Raw genomic sequence first — 10,666 nt, forward strand, 5'->3', positions numbered from 1 at the left:
AATTTTAAAGGCTCAACATTACACACCAACCATTACAGATTTTGTCAACAAAAAATCATAACAAATAATGAATGAGTAAACCATCAAATTTGTCCTTAACACGGTAGGACACTCTAATATGTCATTGAGGTTAGAATATTTCAAATAAGTCCCTAGATTTGTCAGATATTACTTGTTCTCATCCTTCTGTCAATATTTGTTATTCTGTCATTCAATCCTTGTTACTGTCAACTTGATCCCTATAACGTACAACTCACTACCAATATGATCCTTAACATTACCATTGAATTTGAAAGGTTATTAAAATTCGAGAGATGCCTAAAATCTAGTAGGATACATGTAACTCATACGACCGCATAAGGATTTGCCTCTCGAATTTCTTCTGAAAAAGTGACACTCCTTGAAGGGATCTTATACAGTGGTACAATTGACGGTTGGTATCATAGGATATGCAAAGGGCTCATAGGAGAATAAGGGACAACCCACTTTCTAACCATTCATTCTATTCTAGTTGTAAGGCCAGGTGGGAACGGTGAATATGAAGGCAAATTGTTCACCTATGCCAGATCATGGAGGAGGCAATATGTTTCTTCTCCAACGAATAGTGGTCTCTTGCTTGCAACAGGGCTCTCCTTCTTCTTTTGTTGATGGCATTACCATGGAAGAGTTACAAGCATCTATTCAAGCTGCAATTGCTCGCTGCAAAAACTATATTGCAAAAGATGACAAGCTCAATTATTTGCCCATAACAGACACACATTATAGATAATATTTTATATTCCTAATTGTTATGTATACTTATGCTTAATACTGTCATAGATTTCACTTTTTTATGCTTTTGTAATTCTAAATCTGCATTTGAAATTTTACCTCGGTGGTTAAACTTGGATAAACATAAGTTAGTTGTTAGCAAAATTTTACCTTAGGTGAACAATTGCTGAGCTGCCAGGGAAGTTGGCATGTATTGTCCTAAAAATATTTTTGTGATCAATGAACTTATTTTAAAGTATCAAATTAGTACTTCATATCTTCTTTTTAAGTTTTTTTTCAATAACTCTTCTTTTGCAATATAAATATATACTCTTGACTCAAATGTCTTGATTGCCCCTCCTTTAAGTGATAACCAAAGAGAAAGATTACCATAAATCTCACTTTAGTGAAGTGGAACACTTTCATCATTCATTCACGGAGCAATCTATGACGCACTAGTACTAAATGTTTCCAAAAATTACAATTTTTTTGTTTTTTTTTGAAGGAAAAAATTACAAAATTAATCTCACTTTCCCGTGTTTTTTTTTTCTTCTTCCAATTGAGTTCATTTTCTGTGTAGAAATCAATCATTGCAAATCCCAAAAAAAGTACAACTCTTTTTTTAATTAAATTATTAAACATTTTTATAATCTACTATTTATAGAGTAAGGTTATTCTTACTTAAAAAAAAAAAATCACAAATGGCATCCCCTCATGAATTCAACTTTCTCCAATTTTCATATTCTTTTACTATCATAGTTCTTTTTGTTTATAATTCCTAAAATCAAATAACTTAAACCTAAAAACTAGTACTAAAGATTCAATTATTAGAGAGGAATCGCATTATGATTGATCAAAGTATAAAAGCATTAAGAGCAAGGATAAACATTGATATTTATAAATAACTAGAATATAAAACTATAAAGCCGGCACTAGTTTTCTAGTGAGAGAAACTCCAACTTCTCTCTAAACCTTTTTTCCCCTTGGTTCATCGAGGAGAGGTGGTTTTAGGTCATTTTTTGACCTAGAATCACCCCTCTACATCTTTTTTTCTCTTTTCTTTCAATCTAAATAAGTGGTTTTCACATAGATCAAGTTTCTTCTTTTGTGTTTTTTTGTGATTTCGTCGTCTAAGTGCGGCGTTGTGTTGTTCGTCGTCTTGTGCGGCGTTTGATTTTGCGTCTTGTCGCGGTGTTCGTTTAATTCCTATTGAAAGATCGACATCAGTCAATCACAAATTCAACAAATGATTTGGTCGTCAATGTTGCAGATCCGGAAGCATGTGAATTTCGGTGACTTAGGTTTTATCATATTTTTTGCAGGCATTTTACCGTTTTATGCTATTAACTTGGGTGATGTGAGTTTGTTCGCAGATTCACCCTTTACGTTTTTAGCGATGTTTGTATCTGATGTACTCTATTAATTTGAATGAATTAATATCGTTTTGTTTTTGTCAAAAAAAAAAAAATAACTAGAATATATATATATATATATATATATATATATATATATATATATATATATATATATATATATATATATTGTCATGATCAAAAGATTACAATTAATTACATCTAATCTCAACAAAGAGATAATTAAGTGCTTATTGTCAGTTGAGAAGAAATGAGATGAAAAATACTTCAATGGTGGATTCCTTTAACCATTGCTGCTTCTCCACCATGTTTATCTTCTTTTTCAACTGAAATATTTTGCAAATGTTGAGCTCTATTTATAATTTGCATGGTAAGTGGAATTTCGCTACGTGAAATTGTAGTTCGGTTAGCAGACTGTAATTTCTTCACCATGAAGTAATTGACAGTTCTACTCAAATGACATTAAACTGCTTTGATTCACAAAGTAAAATTGCGGTTTGCTTAGCAAATTGTGCCCTATTTTACTCCATAAATCTCTTACTTGCATTTTTAAAGTCAACATTCAACTAGAGCAGCGAGTTGACTCTACCTCGTTTTCTTCAACTCTTCTTCAAATGTCTTAATTGCTCCCCTTTGAGTGTTAAATCAGTTTTATCCATCAATACAAGAAAAGATACAAAGATCACCATTTTTATATCTCAAATTCTAATTACTTTTTTTTGGTAGGGGCGGGGGTTTGAACCCCAGACCTTGAATATTTTATGCACTGTCCCAACCAACTGAGCTAAGCTCACGAGGACAAAATTACTAAATATACGCAATAATTGACGAAAAACTAAATGGTTTCTATCAAGTCAATAAGTGCATATAAAACTATATTACAAATTAGATAAATTTGATAGTTATTAGCGACGTCGTACTGATGTGTCATCTAGAGTCAAAGCGCTACGTCATACTCCTTAACAATACAATTTAAATGAATAACCATATTACTTAACATTCTGATCCTGTTTGTAATAGCTTTTATAAGAAAAAAAAATCGTTTTTTTAAAATTAAATAATCACTTTTAAGAGTGTTGCATCTGTTTGTTACAACTTTTAAACAAATCAGAATCTACAAAAAACTTCAAATGAGAAATTGTTGGTTTCTCAAAAAATAAATGCTTTTTAGAGAAGAGAGAAAATAAGGATCAAAATATCGAACAAATACACTTTCAATTTCATTTCAAAGACGATTTTGCCAATTATTAAATTTCAAGAGGCAATAATTTCAAGGGGCGAAATAGCTATTTACTCAAAGTTATGACCGGTAATAATCAAAAGTAAAAACGAAACCTAGAAGCGAAGAACACAGATGAAACTTGAAACCCTAGAGAGAAAGAGTGAAGTAAGTAAGTAACCATGATATGATCTCTATCTAGAAACGCTTCTCTCTACTCTTACAGTCTTCTTCACCACTACAACTCTCCTTCCATCGCCTCACTCTCCCGCTTCCGACTATTCTCCTCCGACGAAAAACCCTCCTCTCCAGTTCTCTTTATCAAAGAAGACCCCGCCCCCCTCGACATCATTTATTTACCTTAAAACTATAGTAGTAGACATTTCCATTTTATCTAAGAAATAGAAAGGATCTCAACTCGTGTTGGTAGATAAAAAACTCTACTACCAAGATGCTCTTGTTTCTTGTCACCATGTTTTGTATATTATTATTTTCTTGAAATTCTGCAATATATCTTTTCAATGGAGGCTGGCTATTTAACATTGTGAAAGTATTCACATGTCATTTTTGACAAACATGATTGCAAAGTTATAAAGAACCTTATCTAAATGTCATCCTTTCACCAATACATTTCGTAAGTAGCAAGTTTATTTTCTTATCTTTTGCTGGCGTGGTGGTATTGTGACAAAATGACAAGTAAACTCAAGATTTTATTTTGAATGGCCTGATTCGGTGACTTACTAGTTTGTTAATTATATTGCAGGGTATTAATGGTGATTATTTGGGTGAAGTAGAATAAATAATCTGCAATGAAGAATCCACCCTTTTGTTCCCGAAGTCGGTGTTTGTTTCGTAGTTGAGTTTATTTGAATTTCAAGATGGGTTGGTAAATTAAGCTTGTTATATGATATGACAATGACGTAATGAGCATTCTAATTTCTTTTTCTTCTGTTTATTATCTGATAGCACCTTATCTATTTATTTTCATCTTGCTAGTTATGTATTAAATCAAAATTTCCTTGTCAACGAGCATAAGAAAATGGATTTTTCTTTGTATTTCGGAAAATAGATTTTTTTGAAAATTTAGTCAAAAATAGTAGAAGTTATTTTAAATTCGTTCGATCTAAGTTAAAAAAGTGATTTTGACATTCACTAATTTAAATATTCATTGTTCGAGATTTTACATAGTAAAAATCGCATATTTTTTCAAAATGACATTTTTCAAAAATGATTTTTATGAAAAGCTAATTGAAATAGCTTTTTTTTTTAGAGATTTTTTCAAAATTTAGTATCAAAAAAAAATTATAACAAAATGATGAAATACTTAGAATGACATTTTAAGATAAGCTATTCAAATGGATTTTTCATTTGAAGCTTTTCTTGAAAATTTCTTTGTTAAAAAAAAAAAAAAAAAAAACATATTACACTACAAAAATCTATTTTAAAAAAAGTTATAACAAACGAGGTCGATTATGCATAACAGATTTTCTTATCCGTTCTTCAATCCCATTGGCTAATATGATGGACTAAATGTGATGATTGGGTCATGCACATCTTTTATGGGGATCATTATCATTAATGACTAGCATTTTTTTGTGTGAACAAAGTACTAACTAGGGGTCCAAATGATACATGTCCAGACCTACAAAGCTGATCTTGGATGAAGTATAATCCGAAATGAATTAAGAATAATGGTAGCTAGCAACACAGTTTAACTTAGCAGGAAGTTTTAAAATCCTGAATCACTTTGGATGTACACATTTGGGAAAAGTGATTTTTGTGCCATCCATATACATTTACTTTCGAACAACTCAAGAGTTTTGTTGTCGAGTTGTGGACTTCAGAAATTATATTCATAGTTAAATGTTCCTTATTTTCATTCTTCTGTCAACGTTTGTTATTAATGTCATTCGATCCTTCTATTACTGTCAACTTGATCCCTATAACATACAACTTACTAGAAGAGTTCAAGCTACAAAAATTATATTGCAAAAGATGTCAAGCTCAGTTAATTGCTCATAACAGACACGTTATAGATAATATTTTATGTTCCTGATTGTTATGTGCTCCCTCCGATCTTATATATGAAAGAAAGTTAGATCAACAAAAATTGATATATCTTATTCAAAATTTAGACTAAATACAATAACTTTTGTTGACTTAATTTTCTCTTATATATAGAATTAGAGGAAGTACTTATTGTCATGGATTTTTTTTTATGCTTTTGTAATTCTAAATCTGCATTTAAAATATTAGCTCGGGTTAAACTTGAATAAACAATAAGTTAGTTGTTATCAAATTATTTACCTTGGTGAACAATTGCTGAGTTGTCAGGGAGGTTGGCATGTATTGCCCTAAAAATATTTTTGTAATCAATTAACTTATTTTAAAGTATCGAATTAGCACTTTATCTCTTTTTTTTAAGTTGTTTTTTAATAACTCTTCTTTTCAAATTGGTCCTTTAAATTTTGAAATGTTTGAATAAGTTGATCTAACAATATAAATGTAGTTATTTAGAGGTGGCACATCATCATAGTTCTAACTTAATATAAACTTAAATTTAGTTTACAAAGATATTAATTTATAGGTGTCACATCATCATAACTCTTGCTTAAGATAAATTCGAGTTTATTTATAGATGGATATATGGATGAATTCGATAATAACAAGCAAAATCATATGTAACGGTTATCTATTAAAGTTTTCTTTAGTTCATTTGGATATTTCATCACTTTTGTCTAGGACATTTGAACCAAAGCTCATCATATCAACTTATTGGACAATATGATTTGGAGTCTGCATTATTCTTCTAAGTATGAGTGAAGAAGAAATTATAATTCCTAAAATCAAATAACTTAAAACCTAAAAACTAGATCCAATTTACGAATAAAGATTAAGTTATCAGTTATCAGGAGCAATCATATTATGATTGATAAGTCATAAATGCATTAAGAGCATAAATAAGAAGAATATATATAATGTCATGATCAAAAGATTACGGTTAATTACATATAATCCCAATAGAGATAGTTAGCTACTCATTGTCATGGTGGCTTTATACAGTTGAGAAAAAATGAGATGAAAAATGCTTCAAGGGTTGATTCATGTAACCATGACTGCTTCTCCACTTTGTTTATGTTCTTTTTCAATTGAAATATTTTGCAAATGTTGAGTTCTATATATAGTGACAAGGTAAGTGGAATTTTGCTAAGCATAATTGTAGTTCGCTTAGCGAACTGTTATTTCTTCACCATGATGCAATTGACATATGTACTCAAATGACATTAAACCGCTTTGATTGGCGAAGCAAAATTGCAGTAATTGTACCCTATTTTACACCATAAATCTCTGACTTGCATTTGCAAAGTCAACATTCAAGTTGCTTAGCGAGTTGACTCTGCCAAGTTTTCTTCAACTTTTAGTTCAAATGTCTTGATTGCTCCTCCTATGAGTTTTAACCCTGTTTTACCCATAAAAAAAAAAAAACACAAGCAAAGATCCAAAGATCGTAATTCTTATATCTCAAACCCTAATTACTAAATACATACAATAATTAAAAAAAATCAAATATTTTCTATCAGATCAAGTCAATAAATACTTTTAAAACTACATTAAAAGTTAGATAAATTTGACACCTACATATCATTGATGTGTCATCTACGTGAAATATCACATATGCAATTAACGCACAACATCAAAATTCTAGGTTCATTCAATTAATGATGTATGTAGTCTTTATTATAGGCTCCATACATCATTTATTGAATGAATCTAGAAAGTGGATTTTTGCTTATATTAGTGATCGGATGGTGTATGCAATTAACGCACAACATCATAACTCTTTAACAACATAAGTTAATGGAAGAACCAACTTAGGTCTCGTTTGGATTAGCTTATTTTAGAGCTTATATAAAACAATTTATGCAAATAAATAAGTTTTTATGTATTATTTATAAGTTTTTAAGGTAGTTTATGAAAAAACAGTTTATGAAGATATAACTTACGTTAGTGGGAGCTTATAAATTAAAATAAAAATTTATTTATTTACATAAATTATTTTTCATAAGCTCAAAATAAACTCAATCCAAACGAGGTCTTACTTGATATTCAATTTGAGAGAGACTTTTTTTTACCAATTAACAAATTTCAAGTGGTGACATGTTGGACCACTATAATTTTGAGGGGCAAAATGGTAATAATAAAAATTAAACACAACGAAGAAGCGAAACGAGGGAGATCAGATTGAAATCTGAAATGAAACCCTAGATTGAGAAAGAGTGAAGTGAAACAACCATGAGACAATTTCTACTGAGAAACGCTTCTTTCTACACTCGCAAACTTCTCCACCACCACCACTCTTCCACCACCGCACCACTCGCCGCTTCATCTCTTTCCCGCTTCCGATTCTTCTCCTCCTCCGATGAAAACCCCTCTCCACCTCCCTCCACCAATGAAGAAAAACCTTCCACACTTCCCTCCATCAAAAAAGACCCCGCCCCCCTCGAAGTCAAAGACGTCGGCAACAAAGGTTTCATACCTGAATCTGTTAATTCTTATACACACAATGTGAATTATAAACCTGATTCTGTTAATTTTTGTTTTGTTTTATTTCAGAGTTCAAAGCAATGATTAACCAATACCTACACAAACACGACGAAACGGTGCTGCCGGCGATCATGGATGCGATTATGGTGAGGAGGTTATCGGGGTTACACGAAGAAACTGATGATGAGATTATGAATGAACTCCAGATGGCACCTATTGATGATGTGGATGATATGGATTTTGAAAATGATTTTGAGGAAATGCATGATACTGATAATGAGATTGATGATTTGTATAATGCTAGAGATCATGTTATGAAGAAAATGGTTAAAGATCAGTACTTTAATATGGATGATAAGAAATGGGCTGATATTGTTGAAGATGGTGTTAAGCATGGGTTTATGACAGAGACTAAGGAGTGTGAGGATATTCTTGAAGATATGCTTAGCTGGGATAAACTTCTTCCAGGTACATACTACGCACGCAACACACCATTGTTCATAGATTTATATTATGTTATATACTTACTTTACTTTGTTATTTGTTTATGTTTGAAAATTGATTCTGGTTGGCTCTGTTGATTGTGGAACCTAAATAAATTTGGGGAAATATAGGGCGCATTTGGGTATGTTGGTTAATTAAGTGCTTATCGAATAAGAGAGAAAATGTGCTTAAACTGTCTTCATATAAGTTGTAAGTTATTAGCTGTTTTCATTAGCTATTTTTGGGAGATTATTGAACCATCATAAGATATTTTTGTAACTTGCAAGCTCTCCCCCAAATGCTTGCATAAGTGCTTATGTCATGAAACAAACTCAACTAAGGCTTTGTGTTGGAGATTAGGACCATAATGCTTTGTTTGGGAGTTTGGAGGGGAGGGCTTTAGGGGGTGGGAAATATAGGGGAAAATGGAGAAACCTTTCCCATATTTTGAAAGTGTTTGAAGAATTCATAAACTCCAAACCTTCCTCCAATACAAATTTTGAGTTCCCTCAAATGAGGAGGATTTTATATTATGAAGAAAAATGAGTCCCCCCAAAGCCCTCCCCTCCCAAAGTCCTCTATTTCTTGCACTTGCTCCTTCCCTTTTTCCGAAGCCCCTCCCCTTCAAACGTGCAAACAAAGCCTAAAGATCTTCCAAACACACTCGTTATCTCCATGGTTGGTTTGTCATCCATTGATATGCTATTGCGATGCAGCATATTAAGTTTGTGTTGTTTGATTATTATCGATTGATATCCTGTGGTGTGGTGCAGTGTTGAAGGAATTAGTCAGTATAGGATAGAGGAGAATATGAGGGAATGTGTGTTTTGCTTTTAATTTGCTGGTAGGAAATAGTCATTTTTGAAAGAGTTTTCCTAGTTATGAATTTGACTGTCAATTTGGTTTTTTAGAATTTGGTTTTTTAGGAATCTGTCCAATTTCAATGTGCAAGGCTGTCGTAAGGGTTTGATACACGTGCTTGACATTTATTGCTTGTTCTGGCCTCACCATGGAATTTGTGTTGAAATGATATGATGTTTGAATTGAAATGTGGTCATGACCTTGCAGTTTGGGTACTCTTTTTAATTATTTTCTATGCTTTGATATCTATCTAGATGACATAAAACAGAAGGTGGAAACAAAATATAATGAGCTAGGGGACATGTGTGAAAGAGGGGAACTTGAACCTGAAGCTGCTTATGAACAGTATAAGAAGTTTGAGGATGAGCTTGTGATGGAATATATTCAGACGGCAGAAAAAGAAGCGGCCATGCAGCCTGTTGATGCTTCTGTGCCAGACAAGAAAAAGGATTCCGATGATCCGCCTGGTGAAGGCCCAATTCTCCGGTGGGTAACTCGGGTAGTATTTGCTCCTGGTGGCGATGCATGGCATCCCAAAAACAGGAAAGTGAAACTATCTGTAACTGTAAAGGAGCTTGGACTTTCAAAATACCAATTTCGCCGTCTCAGAGAATTGGTTGGAAAGCGTTATCATCCCGGGAGAGACGAGCTTACAATTACTAGTGAGAGGTAAAATGCAATATAAGCAAAAGTTTATTTCTGCATTATTCAATTTTATAAAACTTGCGTATTTAAAATTTTCCTTTCCATATTTGAAGGTTTGAACATCGTGAAGAAAACAGAAAGGACTGCTTGAGGACTCTTCTCTCACTCATTGAGGAAGCCGGTAAAGCTAATAAACTAGTAGACGATGCCCGGACTTCCTATGTGAAAGAGAGGCTCAAAGGCAATCCTGCTTTCATGAAGAGGCTGCATGCTAAGTCCTTGAGATTGCGAGAATCCAATCAAGCTCCTGCTTGAGGTTTTCAGGTTTGACGCGGGAATTTTGTAACATTTCAACTGCCAAAATTCATTGTTGTTCTCGGATTTTTGTTTCTATGATTTTTATCTTATCTTTGTAGTTGCAGTCTAGGTTCTATTTTCAGAAACACCTTTGCATACTGGGATAAGGCTGGGGAGATCTGATACTCACCCCAAAAATGATAGGAAACTCACAAGGGCCAATCTTTATTTATATCTTTCATATTTAGTGCTTAGGATTGCCCATGTTGTTTTTACCTGTAGACGGTGGTTTACGCTGGCTGACTTTTTGACATGCTTTTGAGAGTTACTTGTCTTTTTCACCAATAATATCATGTAATGTACATAAGTGTTGTTCCCTGCAATGCTGATTGCTAACAGTTAAAAGATAGTTAATCCTTGAGCACTTGGTTGATCTGTTTTTTTTTAACTGAACGTTGATTCGTTGATGCTCAATGCATAGCAAGAAAATGGG

At 32.6% G+C, this 10,666-nt stretch overlaps 1 protein-coding gene across 2 annotated transcripts; it reads left to right on the top strand.

Annotated features, from left to right (window-relative positions):
• The first annotated feature begins 7,571 nt into the window (after positions 1–7,571).
• LOC146933012 (uncharacterized) lies at positions 7,572–10,597 on the top strand. 2 transcript variants are annotated; one of them, XM_085704743.1, is made up of 5 exons: positions 7,572–7,870; positions 7,957–8,355; positions 9,486–9,900; positions 9,990–10,200; positions 10,293–10,597. In XM_085704743.1, the coding sequence occupies exons 1-4, from the start codon at positions 7,636–7,638 to the stop codon at positions 10,189–10,191; spliced, it is 1,251 nt and encodes a 416-aa protein (XP_085560869.1). In that variant the 5' UTR covers positions 7,572–7,635; the 3' UTR covers positions 10,192–10,200; positions 10,293–10,597. The 2 variants fall into 2 exon arrangements, with proteins under 2 accessions (XP_085560869.1, XP_085560868.1); XM_085704742.1 differs by having other exon boundaries at positions 9,990–10,597.
• Positions 10,598–10,666: the final 69 nt, after the last annotated feature.

The sequence above is a fragment of the Medicago sativa genome, chromosome 4 (genome assembly GCF_051527215.1).
Source record: "Medicago sativa cultivar Bolivia chromosome 4, Bolivia_mono, whole genome shotgun sequence".
NCBI classification, from domain to species: Eukaryota; Viridiplantae; Streptophyta; class Magnoliopsida; order Fabales; family Fabaceae; genus Medicago; species Medicago sativa.

Bases quoted from the DNA above. Each gene is read 5' to 3' on its own strand.
- LOC146933012 (XM_085704742.1), top strand. From the start codon at position 7,636: ATGAGACAATTTCTACTGAGAAACGCTTCTTTCTACACTCGCAAACTT. The intron at 8,356-9,485 runs GTACATACTACG...ATATCTATCTAG, and splicing joins CTGGGATAAACTTCTTCCAG to ATGACATAAAACAGAAGGTG. The intron at 9,901-9,989 runs GTAAAATGCAAT...CCATATTTGAAG, and splicing joins CTTACAATTACTAGTGAGAG to GTTTGAACATCGTGAAGAAA.